This window comes from Martes martes, assembly GCF_963455335.1.
Source record: "Martes martes genome assembly, chromosome: 13".
In the NCBI taxonomy this organism is placed as follows: Eukaryota; Metazoa; Chordata; class Mammalia; order Carnivora; family Mustelidae; genus Martes; species Martes martes.
The window spans coordinates 64,090,874-64,112,418 of record NC_137901.1 but is presented as its reverse complement, the minus strand read 5'-3'; the positions used below and the strand labels follow the sequence as shown (position 1 = coordinate 64,112,418).

General features: G+C 42.2%; 1 protein-coding gene across 1 annotated transcript in view; it reads left to right on the top strand.

The window, feature by feature from the left end:
• Positions 1–18,099: 18,099 nt before the first annotated feature.
• The window catches only part of MAPK1 (mitogen-activated protein kinase 1), a 103,361-nt gene continuing 99,915 nt past the window's right edge, over positions 18,100–21,545 (top strand). The window contains exon 1 of the mRNA XM_080821705.1: positions 18,100–18,438. Within this exon, the coding sequence (XP_080677831.1) occupies positions 18,320–18,438 (119 nt within the window). The 5' untranslated portion in view covers positions 18,100–18,319. The remainder of the gene's footprint in view (positions 18,439–21,545) is intronic.

The window sequence follows — 21,545 nt, the reverse complement described above, 5'->3', positions numbered from 1 at the left end:
ATCTAGTCATATATATGTACAACGCATATATAGATATATTATTCCTCAATTCCCCCATTACCATCACTTAAAAAAATTTAGTTGATTTTTTAAAGTGTGTCATTTTAATTCCCTTCTTTTTTCCTTTTCTATATATTTTAAGTTATTTTCTTAGTGATTATCCTGGGAATTATGATTAAAATATTAAACTTATAATAATTATAAAATAATTATAGAAGTTACAAACAATTATGATCAAATAACAATTAAAAGCAATTATAAGATAAGATTATAAGATAACCATTATAATATAGCCTGGGTGGCTCAGTCAGTTAAGCATCCAGCTCTTGATTTCAGCTCAGGTCATGATCTCAGGATCATGAGATTGAGTCTCACGTCAGGCTCTGTGCTGGGCGTGGGGCCTGCTTAAGATTCTCTCTCCCAGGCACCTGGGTGGCTTGGTTGAGTGGCTGCCTTTGGCTCAGGTCAGGATCCTGGAGTCCCAAGATCAGGTCCCACATTGGGCTTCCAGCTCCACGGGAAGTCTGCTTCTCCCTCTGACTTTCTTCCCTCTCATGTTCTCTCTTTCAAATAAATAAATAAAAATTAAAAAAAAAAAAAAGATTTTCTCTCTCTCTGCCACTCCCTTCCCTTTCCTCTCCTCCTCTCTAAAAAAAATTAATAAAAAACAAGTATATGATTAAATAATTTGAATTATACCAACTTATTTTCTTTTTTTAAAGATTTTATTTATTGGGTGCCTGGGTGGCTCAGTTGATTAAGCGTCTGCCTTCGGCTCAGGACATGATCCCAGGTCCTGGGATTGAGTCCCACATCGGCACCCTGTTCAGTGGGAAGTCTGCTGCTCCCTCTCCCACTCCCCCTGTTTATGTTCCCTCTCTTGCTTTCTCTCTCTGTGTCAGATAAATAAGTAAAATCTTAAAAAAAAAAAAAAGATTTTATTTATTTATTTGAGAGAGATACAGAGTGAGAGAGAGATCATAAGCAGGGGGAAGGGTAGAAGGAGAAGCAGAATCTGCACTGAGCAGGAAGCCTGATGCGGGACATGATCCCAGTGGGATCATGACCTGAGCTGAAGGTAGTTGCTTAACCAACTGAGCCACACAGGCGCCTCCCCAACTTATTTTCAATAGTATATTAATTATATTACATTTTCAACTCTCCTCCTCTATATTTTTGCACAAATTACTCCTTATACATTGTATGTCCCTTAACATAAATTTATAGTTATTGCTTTATGAATTTACCTTTTATTTTTAAAAGATTTTATTCATTTAAAATAAATTTTAAGATTAAAAACCTGTTTGAGAGAAAGAGGGTTTAACAGACTGAGTTGCCCAGGTGCCCCTATGCATTTACCTTTACATATATAAGAAAAAGAGGTAAGTTATAAGTCAAACCAAGAGTACAAAAACATTAGCTTTCTATTTGCTTTTGAAATTACCTTTACTGGTGTTTTTTAATTTTTTCTGATATCTTCAAGTAACTATCTTTTTTTTTTTTTAATTTCAGCCTGAAGTACTCCCTTTACCATTTCTTTAAAAATATATATATACTTGGGGCACCTGGCTGGCTCGGTGGGTTAAAGCCTCTGCCTTCGGCTCGGGTCATGATCCCAGGGTCCTGGGATCGAGGCCCACATTGGGCTCTCTGCTCAGCGGGGAGCCTGCTTCCCTTCCTATCTCTCTGCCTGCTTGTGATCTCTGTCTGTCAAATAAATAAATAAAATCTTTAAATATATATATATATATATATATATATATATACACACACTTATTTATTTGAGAAAGAGAGAGAAAGAAAGCATGAGCAGGAGGGCCTGAGGGAGAGGGAAAGAGAATTTCAAGCAGACTCCACACTGAGGGAGGAACCCCACCCAGGGCTCAATCCCAGAACCCTGAGATCATGACCTCAGCCAAAACCAAGAGTCAGATGCCTAACTGTCTAAATCACGTAGGTGCCTGTACCGTTTCTTATAAGGTAGGTCTACCCTAATGAATTTCCTCAGCTGTTGTTTATCTGGAAATATCTCCATTTCTCTTTCTTTTTTTCTTTCTTTTTAAAAGATTTTATTTATTTATTTGACAGACAGAGACCACAAGTAGGCAGAGAGGCAGGCAGAGAGAGAGGAGGAAGCAGGCTCCCTGCTGAACAGAGACCCCAATGCGGGGCTCGATCCTAGGACCCTGGGATCATGACCCGAGCTGAAGGCAGAGGCTTTAATCCACTGAGCCACCCAGGTGCTCCTCTCCTTCATTCTTTAAAGGTAATTTTGCTGGATATGGAATTCTTAGCTGACAGTATTTTTCTTTCAAGGCTTTAAATTTGTCATTCCACTGCCTTCTGGCCTGCATGATTTCTGGAGAGAAATGAGCTATTAATCTTATTGAGAATCTTTTGTACATAATGTGTCACTTCTCTCTTGCTGTTTAAAAAAAAATTTTTTTTTTCATCTTTGAGTTTCCACTGCTTGAATATAATGTGTCTCAATGTGAAACTCTGAGTTTACTCTGCTTAGAATTCATGGAGTTTCTTGGATGTATATATTCATATCTTTCATCAGATTTGGAAAGTTTTCAGTAATTATTTCTCAAATATTTTTTCTTCCCCTTTCTCTCTTTCTTTTCCTTCTTGAATTCCTATAATGCATATGTTGGTATGCTTGATGGTATTCCACAAGTCTGTATGCCTGTTATTTTTCTTCATTTCTCTTTTCTTTTCTTCTTTCTTCATTCTTTTTTCTTACTGTTCCTCAGTCTAGATACTTTCAAATGTCTCATCCTCATGTTCAATGATCCTTTCTTCTGCCTCCTCAAGTCTGTTCTTAAATCATTGTACTTTATAGTTTCAGAATTCCTATTTGGAACCTTTTTAAAATTATTTATTTATTTATTTGACAGATAGAGATCGCAAGTAGGCAGAGAGGGAGGCAGAGAGAGAGAGAGAGGAGGAAGCAGGCTCCCTGCTGAGCAGAGAGCCCAATATGGGGCTCGATCCCAGGACCCTGGGATCATGACCCGAGCCAAAGGCAGAGGCTTTAACCCACTGAGCCACCCAGGCACCCCAATTTATTTATTTATTTTTAAGATTTTATTTATTGGGGCTCCTGGGTTGCTCAGTCATTAAGCATCTGCCTTTGGTTCAGGTCATGATCCCAGAGTCTTGGGATCAAGCCCCACATCTGGCTCCCTGCTCAGCAGGAAGTCTGCTTCTCCCTCTCCCACTCACACTGCTTGTGTTCCCTCTCTCGCTGTGTCTCTCTCTGTCAAATAAATAAATAAAATCTTTAAAAATTAAAATAAAAAAGGATTTTATTTATTTGTTAGAGAGAAAGAGAGAATGAGCAGTGGGGAGGGGCCAAGGGAGAGGGAGAAGCAGACTCATCACTGAGCAGGGAGCTCAACATATGGCTCGATCCCAGGACCCGAGATCATAATGTGAGCCAAAGGCAGATACTTAAATGACTGAGCCACCCAGGTGCCCATAACTTCTTTTCTTTTAAGTTTATTTATTTATTTTATTAATCTCTACACCCAATGTGGGACTCAAACTCACAACCCCAAAATCAAGAGTTCCATGCTCTTTCAACTGAGCCAGTCAGAGATCCTTTTTATAATTTCTATCTCCTTATTGTTATTGCCATTTTGTTCAGACATCGTTTTCCTGATTTCTTTTTGTCCTTTTTCATGGTTCCCTTCAGCTCATTGAGCATATTTGAGACAGGTGATTTAAAATCTTTGACTTATAATTCCAATGTCTGGACTTCTTTGGGAACAATTTCTGTCAAATTATTTTTTTCCTGTGAATAAGCTATTTTCCTATTTCTTTGTATGTTTTGTAATTTTTTGTGCAGAACTGGACATTCTGAGTACTGTTTTGTGGTAATTCTGGAGATCTAATTCTCTCACTCTTTAGGGATTGTTGGTTTTGTTTGTTGATGGCTGGACTTTTCCAAGCTATTTTTGCAATGTGAATTCCTTGTGGTGTCCACTGAAGTTTCTCTTTCATTGTTTCTAAGGTCTGCTAATGATCTGATGAAATTTACTTAAATGTCTGGCTCCCAAGAGAGGAGAAATAAATAGGTCCTATCTCTTTAAATACTGTCGGAGTTGGGAAGCTGCTTCAGCCTCTGGGGTTTGAAACAATGGACAACCTCTTGCTGGCCTCTTAACAATCAAAAGCAGCAATTAGTAATCAGACCTCACAATCTTGATTTTTGGAAGACAAGGTTGTTGTTGATCACCTTGGGTCCAAAAGGCTGCGCCAGTTCCTACAGCTGCCTGCTGCCAGGATGAGGGATAGGGATGGCATCTGCTACCATAGGAAAAAACTGAAATTGACTGAAATTTACCAGACTCCTTACCAACCCCTCCCCTTGCTCCTGCAACTGTTCTATTAGACTCCAGAGTTCCGAAATAGTTGCTTCAGGCAGTTTTGCCACTTCAGTGGTTTCTGTAAATAGATGGAGTCCTGAAACTCCCTACTCTGCTCTCTTCTCTGATGTCATCTCTCGACAATTGATTTTGACAAAACTGCAAAGGCATTTTAATGGCAAAAGGACAGGCCTTTCAACAAATGGTATTGGAAAAACTGAACCTCCGTTGCAAAAACAAAAATAAAAATAAAAATAAGAAAGAACCTCAATCTAAGCCTCGCCGGTTATGCCAAAATCAACTCAAAATGGATCATAGCTCTAAATGTAAAATGTAAACCTATAAAACTTACAGAATAAAACATAAAAAATATTACTATATACCTATTAGAATAGCCAAAATAAAAAATATTGACAATACCATGTACTGGCAAGGATATAAAGTTACTAGCACTCTTTTATGTTGCTGGTGGGAATGTAAAATGTAGTGGAAAACAATTTGGTGGTTTCTTATAAAGCCAAATATACACTCACCATAAGACCCATCAATTCCACTCTTGGGTATTTTCTCTAAGGAAATGAAAACTTCCATTCAAAAACTGATACACAAATGTTTATAGCAGCTCTATTCATAATCACCCAAAACTGGACAAGAAAAATGTCCTTCAGCTGGTAAGCAGATACATACACTGGTACATCTATACATTGGGATGGAATACTAGCCAGCTACAAAAATGAACAAACTCTTGAGACACATAACAACTTAGGTGAATTTCAAAGGCATCATGCTGAATAAAGAAGATCGTTGGAAAAGTTTGCGTATTTTATGATTCCATTTATATGGCATTCTCTCTGTCTCTCTTTTTTATTCTTTTTTGTTTGTTTGTTAATAGTTTTTATTTATTTATTTGAGAGGGAGAGGTAGCAAGACAGAGAGCATGAGCAGGGGGGAGAGTGAGAAGCAGGTTCCCTGTTGAGCAGGGAGCCCTGACATGGGGCTCGATCCCAAGACCCTGGGATTGTGACCTGAGCTAAAGGCAGACACCTAACTGATCAAGCCTCGCAGGTGCCCCCCACCCCCACTTTTTTTTTTTTTTTTTTAGCAGGAAAGAGAGAGAAAGTGTGTGTGAGCAGTGGTGAAGAGGGGCAGAGGGAAAGGGAGAGAGAGAATCTTAGGCAGGCTCCACACCCAGCATGGAGCTCAATGCGGGACATGATCTCACAACCTTGAGATCATGACCTGAGTTGAAATCAAGTGTTAGATGCTTAACCAACTGAATCACCTGGGCTCCCCATATGGCATTCTCAAAAAGGTGAAAAAGAAACAGTACACGCACCCAGGTGGCTCAGGCCTCTGCCTTCAGCTTAAGTCATGATTTTGGGGTCCTGAGATTGAGCCCCACATGAGGCTCCCTACTCAGTGGGGACCCTGCTTCTCCCTCTCCCTCTGCTGCTCTTCCACTTGTGCTCTCTTGCTCGCTCGCTCTCTCAAATGAATAAAATCTTTTAAAAAATATAAAGTGGTAGCTGAATGGTTCAGTCGGTTAAACCTCTGCCTTCAGCTCGGTCATGATCTCAGGGACCTGGGATCAAGCCCCGCATCAGCCCTCCTGCTCAGCGGGGAGTCTGCTTCTTCCTCTCTTCCCAGGTTGCTGTCTCTGTCTCTCTCTCAAATAAATTAATAAAATATTTTTTTAAAAGATGAAACTGTAATGAAGGAAAATACATCAGTGGGTTGGAAGGGTTAAGGATGGGAGGGAGTTTGACTATAGTGCAAGGGAATTTTGGGGGGACTAACTGAAGTGTTCTATAGCTTTATGGGGGTCATAGATACACAAATCTATACATGTATTAAAATCCATAGAGCTGTAAATTTCATTTTTTTTTAAAGATTTTGTTTCTAAGTAATTTCTACACCCAACATGGGGCTTGAACCCACAACCCCGAGATTAGGCTCTACCAACTGAGCCAGCTAGGCAACCCCAGAGCTGTACATTTTATTTATTTTTTAAAAAGATTTTATTTATTTATTTGAGAAAGAGAGAACAGGAGTGGGGTGGTATGCAGAGGGAGAGGGAGAAGCAGACTCCCCTCTGAGCAGAGAGCCCGATGTGGGTCTTGATCCCAGGACCCTTAGATTATACCTGAGCCGAAGGCAGAGGCTAAACTGACTGAGCCACCCAGGCATCCCAGAGCTGTACATTTTAAAAGTTAATTTTACTGTGTGTCAACTTAAAAGATTAAAAAATTTTTAAAATAGTTCACTAAACATACAAGCAAAGCAAAACCACATGGTCATGAATGGCAGGGAAATACCAAGGACTGTTACATCCTGAAAACTAAAAAGTCACAACAACTAAATGAAACTTATGATTCTTTTTTTTTTTTAATGTTATTTATTTATTTGACAGAAAGAGAGAAGTCACAAGTAGACAGAAAGGCAGGCAGAGAGAGAGAGGAGGAAGCAGGTTCCCTGCTGAGCAGAGAACCCGATGCGGAACTCGATCCCAGGACCCTGAGATCATGACCGGAGCAGAAGGCAGAGGCTTAACCCTCTGATCTACCCAGGCACCCCGCAACTTATGATTCGGGATTGAATCATAAACTGGAAAAATAAGAGGCATTGCGCAGCTGTTGGTGAAATTTGAATAGAATCAGGATTGGACGTCAGTGTTGCCTTGGTGTTGAGTTCCTGATTTGGGTAAGACTACTGTGGTTACGTAGGAACCTTCTTGTCTGGGAAATACGTTCAGATGTATTTAGGGATGATGAGGGCATCAACTCTGTAACTTTCCCTCAAATCGTTCATGAAAGAATTATAATAATTATATATATTAATATATTATATATAAGTTATATATCTTTATACATTCTATATAAATTATATATTTTATACATTATATTGCATATACGTTATCTATATATCTATATATATATACTATATTATTATATGCATAAAGTATATATATGTATATATGGAGAGAGGAGGAAAGAAAGGAGATATGGAAGTTCTTATACTATTCTTGTAACTATTAAGTTTGATATTATTTCAAAATAAATTATAAAAATCAAATGCTAGTGGTGTCTGGGTGGTTCAGTGGGTTAAAGCCTCTGCCTTCGGCTCGGGTCATGATCTCAGGGTCCTGGGATCGAGTCCCGCATCAGGCTCTTTGTTCAGTGGGGACCCTGCTTCCCTTCCTCTCTCTCTACCTGCCTCTCTGCCTACTTGTGATCTCTGTCAAATAAATAAATAAAATCTTTTAAAAAAATCAAATACTGTTGAGATGAAGCTCCCATGCAGAAAAATTCCAAGTAATTCTTGCAGCTACACCACCTACAAGGAGAAGGAACGTAACTCCCCATTCCTTAAGTGTGAGCTGTGCATCACAACTTCCTTCCAAAGTGTACTGTCTGGAAAGGGAGAAAAAAGAGCAACTTTACCCGGGAGAAATCTGACAAACACTAACTCAGCCAGGTGATCAAGGTCAACATCAATAATGATGTCATGCTGGTAGCATGTAGCCTTGATATTACGTGATGAAAATGGCACTTTAGCTCTTGTGGTCTTCCTCCCAAAAATGCACATATGAGAAAACCATTAGGCAAATCTCAGTTGAGGGAAAGTCTACAAAATACTCAACTAGTACTCAAAACTGTCAGGGTCATCAAAAGCATGGAAAGTGGGGCACCTGGGTGGCTCAGTGGGTTAAGCCTCTTCTTCGGCTCAGGTCATGATCTCAGGGTCCTGGGATGGAGCCCCACATCAGGCTCTCTGCTTGTCAGGGAGACTGCTTCCCCCTCATTCCCTGCCTGCCTCTCTGCCTACTTGCAGTCTCTCTCCCTGTCAAATAAATAAGTAAAATCTTTAAATAAAAAAACACCGTGGAAAGTCAAGAGACTGTCACAACCACACAACGAATAAATATAATGTGGGATCCTGGAACAGAAAAAAGGACCTCAGGTAAAACACTATGGAAATTTTAATACACTATGGACTTCAATTAATAACAATGTATCAATACTGGTTCATTAATTGTACCAAATGTACACACTAATAAAAGGTGTTAATGACAAGAGAAACTCAGTGTGGGATAATAGGAAGTTTGTACTATCTTTGCAAGTTTTCTGTAAATCTACAAAATGATGTTTACTTAAAAAAAAATAAGCTATTTAGACAGTCCAGTGAGGAGGATTTGGGTATCAATAAGATGCTGGGGTTGGTAAGGAGTGAGGTTGAAGAAGGTGTTTACTTTTTGGCTTGGGGACCTGAGAAAGCAGAGGGGCCCTTGGGTGAGCTGGAAACAGAGTGGGCAGGTGGGAAGTTCAAGGAGAGATTTGTAATGAGGGCCTGTGTGCTTGAATGCGAAACTGATATGTGCGATTTGGACTAGATAGGGAGACTTGGGTGAAGATGATGGCTACTCTGGGATAAGTACATCCTGTAAGAGGAGTGAGATAACCCTTTTGGTGGCTTGTCCATTCCCTCTTTCCTTCTGAGTACCCTGATTTGATTGGGGTATCTACCCTTCCCCATGCAGCTTGGTGAGGGTCACCCTCTTCTAGTTTTCAAGGGTAAACCTCGATTGGCTTAAGGCACTCATGGTAGTCTCCTTATTCCTAAAGATTTATTTATTTATTTTAGAGCGAGGGAAGCAGAGAGAGAGAGAGTCCCAAGCAGACTCTCCATTGAGCACAGAGCCACAGGTAAGGCGTGATCTCATGACCCTGAGATCACGATCTGAGCCAAAACAAGAGCTGGATGCTTAACCCACTGCACCACCCAGGCACCCCACCCTTCTTCAGATGATTAGAGGGGGTAGACATATAACCCCATCTGTCAATGAGGCATGAGCAGAACCCTGCCAGGTGGCTCTGTGGTTTCCTCTCCTCTAAGGAGACTCCCAAAGACACAAACTCTTTCCTGCCTTTGGATAGTATAACACCATGGGCAGGCTGGACATGCTACAGCCATCTTCTTGTTTGCCCGAGGATGATGCCAACACTCAGAATTGGGTAGAGGCTAGAAAAGGGCAGAGAGGAGGAGTGAAAACCTTACCTGTGGGATTCCTGTTAGATGAGAAAGTCCTTACTGTTTATCACTATTTGGTTTGGCAGGGTGGGGTCCAGAGGGAGGCAATGGAGGCACCCGTGGGATGCAACATTGAAGGAGGAACCCTCCCTCGGATGCTGCAGCTGTATCTGCCTGATGCTGGGAGTGATTGTCTCCTTAAATAGTGCACCTTTGGAGCCTCGAAAACCTCATCCTAATCCTGGCTCTGTGTGATTCAAAGTTTTCTGAACCTACAGCTGAAAGCTTCTTACTGGCAAGCAGAGGACACTGAAATTTAAGGAATGGACAGATAAAGAGGAACCCACAAAAGGGGATGAGAAATAGCTGCTCTGTTTGGACCAGAGTGATGTTGCATAATCATGGTGCCGGTGGCCAGCCCAGCCTTCAGCCTAATATTAAAGAAATTGCCCTCCAAGCTTGCAGTAGTAGCCATCTCATTTTCACGATTTTCTTTTCTTTTTAAGATTTTATTTATTTATGTGACAGAGAGAGACACAGTGAGAGAGGGGACACAAGCAGGGGGAGTAGGAGAAAGAGAAGCAGGCTCCCTGCTGAGCAGAAAGCCGGATGCAGGGCTCCGTCCCAGGACCCTGGGATCATGACCTGAGCCGAAGGCAGATGCTTAACAACTGAGCCACCCAGGTGCCCCTAGAGTTTGTCTTTTGATCCAATCTGAGATTTTCCTATTTTTATATAAGAACTTTAGGTATTTACATTTTTCATATTTATTACATCTGCCTTATTTGTTAAACCTAGTTTAACTTCCATCCTCTAGTATTCTGGTATTTTGATGTTTGCGTGTTTTAAATCTTCATTCTGTGGTGAAACACTGTCTTCAGTGATTTAAAAAAAATTGGGGGGACCCCTGGGTGGCTCAGTTGGTTGAGCGTCTGCCTTCAGCTCAGGTCATGATCCCAGGGTCCTGGGATCAAAGTCCCGCATCGGGCTCCCTGCTCAGTGGAGAGTCTGCTTCTCCCTCTCCATCTGCCCTTCTGCTCTGCTTGTGCTCTCTCTCGCTCGCTCTATCTCAAATAAATAAAATCTTTTAAAAAATAATAAAAATTTAAAAATTTTTAAAAATGTTTAAAGATTTTATTTATTTATTTGTTTAAGAGAGAGGGGGAGCCTACGAGTGGGGAAAGGGGCAGAGGGAGAAGCAGACTCCCTGCTGAGCAGGGAGCCCAATTCGGGACTTGATCCCAGGACACTGAGATTATGACCTGAGTCTAAATCAGACGATTGACTGACTGAGCTGTCCAGGTGCCTTAAACCTTTTTTATTATTTTTTGATTCAATTATAATTAACATACAGTGGTGTATTAGTTTCAGGTGTACAATATAGTGAGTCAACAACTCTGTACATTTCTCAGTGCTCATCAAGATAAGTGTACCATTGGGCGCCTAGGTGGCTCAGTCGGTTAAGCAACTGCCTTTGGCTCAGGTCATGGTCCCAGCGTCCTGGGATTGAGCCCTACATGGGGATCCCTGCTCTGCGGGAAGCCTGCTCCTCCCTCTCCCACTTCCCCTGTTTGTGTTCCCTCTCTCGCTGTGTCTCTCTTTGTCAAATAGATAAATAAAATCTTTTTTTTTTTAAAGCCTTTTTTTCTGGTCTTTTTTTTTCTTTGTTCATTCATTTGTTTTGGTTCTTAAACTCCATATATGAGTGAAGTCATATGGTATTTGTCTTTCTCTGACTGACTTATTTCACTTAGCTTTATACTTTCTAGGTCCATCCATGTCATTGTAAATGACAAGATTTCATTCTTTTTTGTGGCTGAAGTAATATTCCATTGACTATATACCACATCTTTGTACATTCATCTATGGAAGACACTTGGGTTCCACTCTTGGCTATTGGAAATAATGCTGCAATAAACTTAGGAGTACATGTATCTTTTCAAATTAGTGTTTCCATTTTCTTTGGGTAAATCCTCAGTAGTGGAATTACTGGATCATATGATAATCCTCTTTTTAATTTTTTTAAAATATTTTATTTTTAAGTAATCTCTACACCCAACATGGGGTTGAACCTACAGCCCCGAGATCAAAAGTCACATGCTCTACCAACTGAGCCAGTCCGGGCACCTCTCTTTTTATTTTTTTGCAAAAACTTTATACTGAGACTATTTTCCACCATAGCTGCACCAATTTGCATTCCCACCAGCAGTGCACAAAGATTCTTTTTCTCTACATCCTTGCCAACACTTGTTGTTTTCTTGTGTTTTTTATTTTAGTCATTCTGACAGGTGTAAGGTAATTATCTCATTGTAGGTTTGATTTGAATTCCCCAGATGATGAGTGAGGTTGAGCATCTTTTCATGTATCTGTTGGCCATCTGTATGTCTTCTTTGGAAAAATGTCTGTTCAGGTCCTCTGACCATTTTTAAATAAGATTATTTATTTTTTTGGAGTTGAGTTGTATGAATTCTTTTTATATTTTGGATATTAACCCATTATTGGATATACCATTTGTAAATATCTCCTCCCATTCAGTAGGTTGCCATTTGGTTGTTACTGATGGTTTCCTTTGCTGTGCAAAAGCTTTTTATTTTGGTGTTGTTCCAACAGTTTAATTTTGCTTTTCTTTCTCTTGCTCTTGATGTCATTTTTTATGATTCCTTGCTATTTCTTTTCCATTTACCATGTGACAAAAGTGTCTGGTACGCTTCTTGGTAAAGGTTCTTGATTTTTGCTGCACGAATTATACCTTCCTTTTTATCTGTTTTAATAATTTATAAAATAGACATAGAACTTCTTATAGTGAAAAAACATATGGAAATTATACTATTTTAAAAATAACTTTTTTCTTCAGTGTATGTAAAACAAAGATTTAATTACTTGCTTTTTCTTTTTCTTTTATTTATTTATTTGACAGACAGAGATCATAGTAGGCAGAGAGGCAGGCAGAGAGAGAGAAGGAAGCAAACTCCCCACTGAGCAGAGAGCCCGACATGGGGCTCGATCCTAGGACCCTGGGACCATGACCTGAGCCGAAGGCAGAGGCTTTAAACCACTGAGCCATCCAGGCACCCCTATAACTTGTTTTTTCTACCTTCTTTCTTCTTTTCTGGTTTTCATTGCGTTAATCTGAGGTTACAAATCCAATTTTTACAAAATCCTCTTACTCAGTTTTTTCTTTTGCATTTTGTTTGTTACCATAGCAACAAAAATGATTTCAACTTATCAGCATCAAACAGTCTCTACTGAGCGTTGTTTTTATTCAGTTATCGCTCTATCTTTAGCTAGTTTCAAGGCTTATTGCCAGTTCTTTCCTTTCGTTTCATCATTCATGAGTTTCTGATTCATGTCTCAGTGGCTTATTATACAATTCTGAACAATTTTTGCAGAAAAGTGAGTTAATTGGGTAGTGTATTAGTCAGAAACTCTTGCCGTTTTAAGTGACAGAGACCTACTTTAAACTGACTACAGTAAAAAAAAAAAAAAAAAAAAAAAGAATATATTGGCTCATGAACCTGTGAAGTCCAGATTGGGTTGACTATGGCCTCAAAATGTGTCATCAGGAAATTGTCTCCATTTCTGGGCTCTGCTTTCTCAATCTTGCCTTCATCCTCAGAGGGCATTTTTCACATTGTGTCATGTTTCACTCCAACTCATACTCACTGCCCTAGAACCCCAGCAGAAAGGGAGCACTCTTTTTCCAACTGTTTCTGTAAAAATCTGAGCCAAATATCATTGGCCTGGATTAGGTCACATGCCCATCCTTTGAACCAATGTCCGTGGCTCTTATTGGGGAGCCCTGGGTCACATCCTTACACTTGATTTGGGGGTGAGGCCAACCCTCCAAACCTCCTAAACCTCCTATGAGTATAGATGGGACAGTTCACCAAAGAAAAATTGGGTTGTTGCTTCCAGAAGGAAGAGTTGATGCTGGGCAGGCAAAAATAACAGACATCCATTGTTTTCTAATATTCTATAGTTCTATGAACTGTTACCACTCTAGAGAGACAACACAGAAGACATCCAAGTGGTCAGCTGCCCATCTAAGCAGGGTTTTGTTTTTTATGTTGTTGTTGTTGTTTTTATATTTTATTTGTTTATTTGACAGAGAGAGCACAAGCAGGGGAAGGAGCAGAGAGAGAGGGAGAAGCAGGCTCCCCACTAAGCAGGAAGCCCAATGCGGCGTTCAATCCCAGGACCCTGAGATCATGACCTGAGCTAAAAACAGATACTTAACTGGCTGAACCACCCAGGTGCCCCTCTAACTTTTGTGCCTAGGTAGTGATTTCATACGGTCTCACAGTGTTCCAGAACCTACTTCTCAGCTTTGTGCCTCCAAATGTTGGTTGCTGTCAGTGTAGCTAGATGGTTGTTCCCTCTGGGCCTGACTCATGCTAACCTGACTCAGCAGAGACTGATGTATATCTAATTCCCATCTTAGAATAAATAGTGATTGCCAAAGGACCTGAACAGGGCTGTCCTCTAGTTAGTGAACTTTCCCTGTTGAAAACCACAGGTGAAGCCAAACTGTAATCATAAGGTTACTCAGTGCTCATGGAACCAGGCAAGAGAAGTTCTCTGAAGAAAATTAGTGGTTAGATGGATCGTAGCATGATAGCGTGGTGGCTTTAAAATGTCCACAAATATGCTGAAAGACTGAAGAGAGAACATGTTACAGGAAAAGAGATAGGTATGTGGTAAGAAGGAAAGACAGGAGAGAACTGAGAGTAGTCCAATCTGGCCAAAACATGGAAAATAGGGAGGGCAAATTAAGCAGAGCTGGGGTAGAGGGGTGGTCGGCAAAGGCCTCACTCTCAGTGCAATGGGAAGCCTCTGATTTGCTTTGAGAAGGAAAGAGACATGGTCAAATTTGTTATGGAAAGATCGATCTGGGTACAAAGAGAGGCATTTGGAAATGGGAAACACTGAAAGCAGAAAGACTAAGGTTATGGTGGTAGTCTAGGTGAGAGAGTTGACGCAGCAGACTTAGCAGAATGGCAGCAGGGATGATGTGGGAATACCTAAAACAGTGCTTTTCAAAAGTCTGTAACCATGTGTGATGCTTGGAGTTAACTACACTTATGGTGATCATTTCACAATATTTACGCATATTGAATCATTACGTTATAAATCTGAAACTAATGTGATGTTGTATGTCAGTTATACCTCAAAAAAAAATAGTGCTTTTTGAAGTTTATTATGACCACAGACTACCTGGGGATCTTGTTAAATGCAGATCCTGACTCAGTATTTCTGGGGTAGGGCCTGAGATGCCACATTCCCAACAAACTCCCACGTAATGCTGGTGCTATAGGTCCAGAAACCATACTTTGAGTAGCCAGGATTTCAGAAATATTATTATTTTTAAAGATTTTATTTATTTATTTGACAGAGAGAGATCACAAGTAGGCAGAGAGAGAGAGAGAGAAGCAGGCTCCCTACTGAGCAGAGAGCCCGATGTAGGGCTTGATCCCAGGACCCCGAGATCATGACCTGAGCTGAAAGCAGAGGCCTAACCCACTGAGCCACCCAGGCGCCGCCAGAAATATTATTATTAATTTTATTTTTAAAGATTTTATTTTGGGGCGCCTGGGTGGCTCAGTGGGTTAAGCCTCTGCCTTCAGCTCAGGTCATGATCTCAGGGTCCTGGGACTGAGTCCTGCATCGGGCTCTCTGCTCGGCAGGGAGCTTGCTTCCTCCTCTCTCTCTCTCTGCTTGCCTCTCTGCCTACTTGTGATCTCTGTCTGTCAAATAAATAAATAAGATCTTTAAAAAAAAAAAAAAGATTTTATTTTGAAGTAACTTCTGTACCCAACGTGGGGCCTGAACTTCCAACCCCGAGATCAGGAGTCACATGTTCCACCAACTGAGCCAGCCCCAGAATTTCAGAGATATTAAAGAAACAGAATTTACAGGAGTTTTTGACTGGTTGGATTGGGCGGGGCGGGGTGGGGGGAGTTGGCAATGAGGGAAAATGAGTTCTTCAGGATCATACTCAAATTTCCAGTTTGAGTATCTGGGTGGTGATGCTATCCACAGATACAAGATGAGGAACAGGTTTGGGTGGGGTAGATAATAATAAAAGATAACATTTATTGAGTACTTGCTATGTTCCAGGATGTTTACATATGTTGTCTTACTCTGTACAAAAAACTTACGAGGTAGGTACTATTGTGATCTTCATTTTAAGAGTGAGGAAACTGAGGTCAAGGTCATATAAGTAGTTAAGTGGAACAGCCAAGATTGAAACACTCTGGCACTGAGTGCAGACGTCCTTCAGCTAACCATGGGCAGGTCGGATATGTGGAGTTGAAACACCTGTGGAGATGTCGCGTAAAGCTGTTCAGGTAAACAAGCTCGCCTGGAGTTCAGGCATGAGATTCTGCACAGTGGTTTATCTGGGAGTAATTCAGGATTGGAGAGAATGAAACCATCCAAGGAAGGTTACAATCTACCACTTCAGGGTGCTGTTTTGTTTATTTATTTGACAGAGAGAGACACAGCAAGAGAAGGAACACAAGAAGGGGGAGTGGGAGAGGGAGAAGCAGGCTTCCTGCGGAGCCGGGAGCCCGATGTGGGGCTCGATCCCAGGACCCTGGGATCATGATGTGAGCCAAAGGCAGACACTTAATGACTGAGCCACCCAGGTACCCCGAGTGCTGTCAGTCTTGTTCCGTTTTCCTTTTGCATTTGATTATTGCAAAGGAAGAATCTGAAAAAAAAAACCCCAAATTAAAAAAATGTATTTTTATTTATTGGATAATGTTAGTGTTTGTTCTCTATCCCTGAAATTAAAGAAAATTTCCAGATTGGGTCTTGAAGTTGGTTTCTGCTCATTAATTTTTCTAGATCTCAGTGAATTTACTCAAATTTCTACCTGCAGTCAGATCTTTTCAGTCCTAAGGAAAATTTTATTGTAATTTAAATTACTGCCTGTAATTGATTTACTCTGTCTTCTTTTGAGGAGGGATGCCTATAGCTTGAATCTTTATGACATTCTCCTACTCATTTTTTTCTCAAAGAATTTCAGCACTTTGAGTATTTCTTATGCTTATCTTCTATATTGCTGATTTGCTCTTCTGTGTTGTCAAATCTGCTTTTTACTGCATTAACTATTGGATTTTACTATGGTTACTGTGGTTTAAATTTCATAGTACTCTCCATTTATCTTGGCCTGTTCTTTAAAAGATGCAATGTACTCTTTTTTTTTTTTTTTTTTTTTTTTTTTAGATTTTCTTTATTTATTTGACAGAGAGAGGGAGAGAGAGATCACAAGTAGGCAGAGAGGCAGGCAGAGAGAGGGAAGCAGGCTCCTTGCTGAGCAGAGAGCCCCGTGTAGGGCTGTATCCCAGGACTCTGGGATCATGACCTGAGCCAAAGGTAGAGGCTTTAACCCACTCAGCCACCCAGGTGCCCCAAGATGCAATGTACTCTTATAATCAAGAATAAAAATAAGGTGTATCTAAAACTGGGTTGTGCTTAGTGGACTAAATATACTTCAAAGGAGTAATTTTGGGCTCTAGCACTTTATTTCTCATCTTACATGCCACGTACCTTTTTCCTATCAGGTTTTTAAATAATTTGCCTATTCACCTTTGAGATTGACTAACTGAATTTTGCTGACCTCTAGAAGTCCAGAGTTGAGGGCTTTCAAGAACACAGTGTTGGACAATTGAGATGCAGGATCTTACATCCTTAGTTCCTCTCCAAAGATGGCCTGGGAAATGCTCAGAAGCAGTGGCTGTTTCATTTCTGTCTCATTGTCTTAGCCATTCTTGGTATTCACGGGCTTTAGGATTGATCTTTATTTTTCAACCTCTGGTGTTTGTGAGTACTTCAGGGTCCCAGTGTGTTTGTCTCATTTTCTCTAGATCTTAATATTTTGGTTTTGGTGTTTACACCTTTGCATTCTTGTTTTGGCATGTCCTAAGATTCTACCCATCTGTACCAATCTGGGTCTCAGGCTCTGAATCTCCCTTTCTCCACTACCCTCTTACCCCTTACTCTGCTTTATATTTTTCACAATACTTATCACAACTTGAGCATTTTTTTACCCCTCTTCCATCCTTTCTTTCTTACTACCTATCTCCTCACTCCAGAATATGGATGCCCAGGAACAACTTAGATGCTCAGCAAACACTGACTGAACAAACGTGTCTGATTAATGGATCCTGAGTCTCTCGCTTTAGTTTCAACTTTTGTGTTTTACACTTTCTCAGTATGCAAATATCGTTCGCGGTCTCGGTCATGTCTTTCTGTTTCTGTCCTTGTCTCGAGGCCTCTAAGTTTGTGAGGGGGCCACCAAGTCGCGGAGGCCTGCCCCACGCCTGCGGCCGGTGTGTGGCTCGTCGGCGTCCCTCACGCGCTGTCCCACGTCGTTGCCTGACTCAGTCAGTACCCGGCTCCCGGGTTTTCCCTGCCCCGACAGCCTCTCAGGCTCAGTGGTACACCTCCCGCTGGTGCCGATGCCTCGGTGTCCGTCTGCGTCTAGAGAGCCTCCTCCCGCGCCAACTCCCCCACGAACGCACGTGACCAAGCAAGGCGGTGACACAGCCGCCGCCGCAGTGCTCCGCCCCGACCTCGCCGCTTCCGCCGGCCCGCGCAGCCCCGCCCCCAGACGGTGGGGAGCCAATCCGCCTGCACGCTTATTGGCTCCTCCCCGGCGCCCTCCACGGCGCGCGCGCCCCTCCCTCCGCCCGCTGGCCCGCCCGTCAGTCAGTCAGGCAGGCAGTCGGTCCGAGTGGCGGTGTCCTCTCCTGCTCTTCTAAGCGGTTCCGCCCTTGCTCCTTCGCGGTCGGCGTCGGCAGCTGCACCCGCAGCGGCGCGGTCCCTCCGGGAGGCGCGGCGTGGGCCGAGCGGCGGCCGCAGAGCGTCGAGCCCTTCGCGGCGGAGGCGGCGGCGGCGGCCCGGCAGCCAACATGGCGGCGGCGGCGGCGGCGGGCGCGGGCCCGGAGATGGTCCGCGGGCAGGTGTTCGATGTGGGGCCGCGCTACACCAACCTCTCGTACATCGGCGAGGGCGCCTACGGCATGGTGTGGTGAGTGTCCGCGCCCTCCCGCAGGCCGGGCCACGCCCGCCCACCCGACCGCCCGGGGACACAGCGGACGCAGCCGCGGCCTCGTCCGCGCCCCGGCCTCCCGGGCCGCCGCGACCCCAACCTTTGGTTTCACCGTGGTGGGTGCGCCGGGTCCTCGGGCGGAGTCCGGGGGCCGGTAGAGGTTGGGGTGTTGCTCGCGGACGTTTCGCGGACCGGCCTTCGCTTGCCGCAGGGAGGGGCATAGGGGGCGGAGGCCAGTACCCAAGTACCCCCGATTCAGGCGTAGCGCAGATTTTACAGTCAGGATCTCCGGGAAGGGAACGGAAGGGGTCTCCGTCCCCCCTGTCCTCCCGTCCTCCGGTTTGCTAGCATCGTGGCTTTCTTTTTGACATTCGATTGTAGAGCCCGGAATTCCTTCAGAAGCTTGTCGGTGGTGGTGTTGGCCACGGTCTTAAAAGCGCTTCGCCTCGGCATGTATGCAGAACGCAGAAAATAATTACCTTCCTCCCCTCGCCTGTATTCCGCGAACGGCTTTCATTAAATATCTTCAGTAGTGCTAACGGTGTTTTCCTGCGCAGGCTTTCTATAAAAAGCGTTAGTAGCATCACTGTTGGTTGTGAACTATTTTAATCGTGAAGTTTTAAAATGGATTTTAATACACATATCATTTGCGTTTCAGAAAGGATAAGCCCGCACCGCTCTCTTGATTTATTAAAGAGTCAACTGGAGTTGGGCCTAATTTCACTGTTTTTTTCTTTACCCGGAGTGAGCTCTCTTACCAGCGTAAATGTATTCAGACGTTTTAGCCCAATAGTTGTGGACTTTTCCCTGTTAATGTTTTAGTGGTCAGTAATTATGCAGCCTTAATAGAGTTCTTGCAGAATTACAGGCACCCTCCCTTATCTTGATCCATATCCCTCAGAAATGTTCATGGTTCTGTTTATTAGAATTAACTGTATTGTTTTGTGCTGATGAGGACTTAATGAAGTGTAGACTCCCTTATACCTATTTTTCTTGTGAGTGTGTCTTGAGTTGAGTGAAGGAGGCAAACTAATATTTATTGAACACTTGGTGGCAGGTACTGTACTGGATATATTATCTCATTTTATTTGAACAGCCACCTCGAAGGAGGAAAAGTCTTGATATCCCTCTTTCAGGGGAGAATGTATTTCCAGGTGAAGCAAATTCTTCAGGTCATACAACTAAAGAGGCAGACTTGAGATTGTAGACTGAGATCCTGTACTCAAGTGCTGCAGCTCTGTTATATCCCGCTGTCTTTAAATAGTGTTATTAATAGCTTTAGAGTTGGGCATATTTTACTGTTGTAAGCAAGTCTGTTTTAGAAATGTATTCAAATTTGAATAATTGTGATTGTAGAAATGCCATAAAGGACATGTTTTAACAAGTATCTTAGACTAATTAAATTTTAAAAAGCTAATTGAATCTTGACTATTTTCATTCTCTTGAGGAGCAAAATGCTTCACATATGCAACTGTGAAAATTAATGTGAACTCAGAGGTTTAGGAGCCAAAAGAGGAATTAAATTAGGTCAGGTCTAAAAGATATAAGGCCCTAGAAAGTACTGCCCATAGCATCACCTCTCTGTCATACATCTGATTGCTATTGCACCTGCTGGTAAGTATGCCAGTGCAGGTGTCATGAGGTTCAGAGTTGTCCATAACGGCGTTCAGCTCTTTTTAAAAATTTAACATCTAAAATATAGACTGAAAAAAATCTTTAGGTTTAGGATACTTTATTTATTTATTTAACAGAGAGAGAGCGCGCAAGAGATCACAAGTAGGCAGGGGGGGAGGGGAGCAGCCTCCCCGCTGAGCAGAGAGCCCTATGCAGGGCTCAGTCCCAGGACCCTGAGATTAAGACCTGAGCTGAAGGCAGAGGCTTAACCTACTGAGCGACCCAGGCGCCCCTAGGATATTTTAATTGAAAGATTTTTTGTTCTTTTTCCCTCTGAAGAGATTCTTACTAGTCTGAAGATAATTTAGATAGGGTAACTCTTTCTTTCATTGCTGTAGACATTTGACCTTCCAAGTCTCAATCGGGGGAGATGCCGAATACTTTCACAGTAATTTTCTTTTCCTAAGTTCCAGATACTAGTATAATTGGAAGTAGAATCCTTGGTCCAGATTATAGCTTTTAATCCTCATTTTAGTAAGAATGTAATCTATGTTGCACATTATTAGCGTTTAATAAATGTTGATTAAGAATGCTGGGTTTTTGGAGGGCTTCTTAAATGTTAATGTTTAAATAGTGATATTTTTAAAAATGTAATGCTTCCATACAGATTTGAAGATTTTCAAGAATTGAGAATTTTGCCTTTTTTTGTGCAGAGCCATTTCTTAATCATTATATGGAGGGTATAAAGATGAAGAGTGGAGTTTGAGTTGTGTCTTTTAAGAGTGGTTATGATTTTGATGGGTAATAGGCTCAAATGGTAGATTGAGCTATGGAATCTAATCCTGGAAAAGTAGGTAGAAAATGGTAGAGGACTGTAAAGGCAAAACCGAGTTTGCTTCTATATTTGTGCAATGAAGAAGTATCCATTATTTTTATTTATTTATTATTTATTTATTTATTTTAAAGATTTTATTCATTTACCTGACAGAGATCACAAGTAGGTAGAGGCAGACAGAGAAAGAGGGGAAGCAGGCTCCCCGCTGAGCAGAGAGCCCGACTTGGGGCCGCATCCCAGGACCCCGAGACCATGACCCGAGCTGAAGGCAGAGGCTTAACCCACTGAGCCACCCAGGCGCCCCGAAGTATCCATTATTTTGAAAACAGGCAGTCATATGGTTAATTCTGAGAGGAATTGATGGAATTCTGGTGGAATTGATGGAGAAAAAACTGTGATATTACAATTAAGCTGTTGTAAGTGTCTAGTGTCTAGAGGTGAAGTGATACAGTGGTATTGGAAGGCAACAACAGATGGAGGTGCTGAGAGACCTTATTACGATAGAATCCATTGGGAGGGGCGCCTGGGTGGCTCAGCGGGTTAAAGCCTCTGCCTTGGGCTCAGGTCATGATCCCAGGGTCCCGGGATCGAGCCCCACATCGGGATCTCTGCTCGGTGGGGAGCCTGCTTCCTCCTC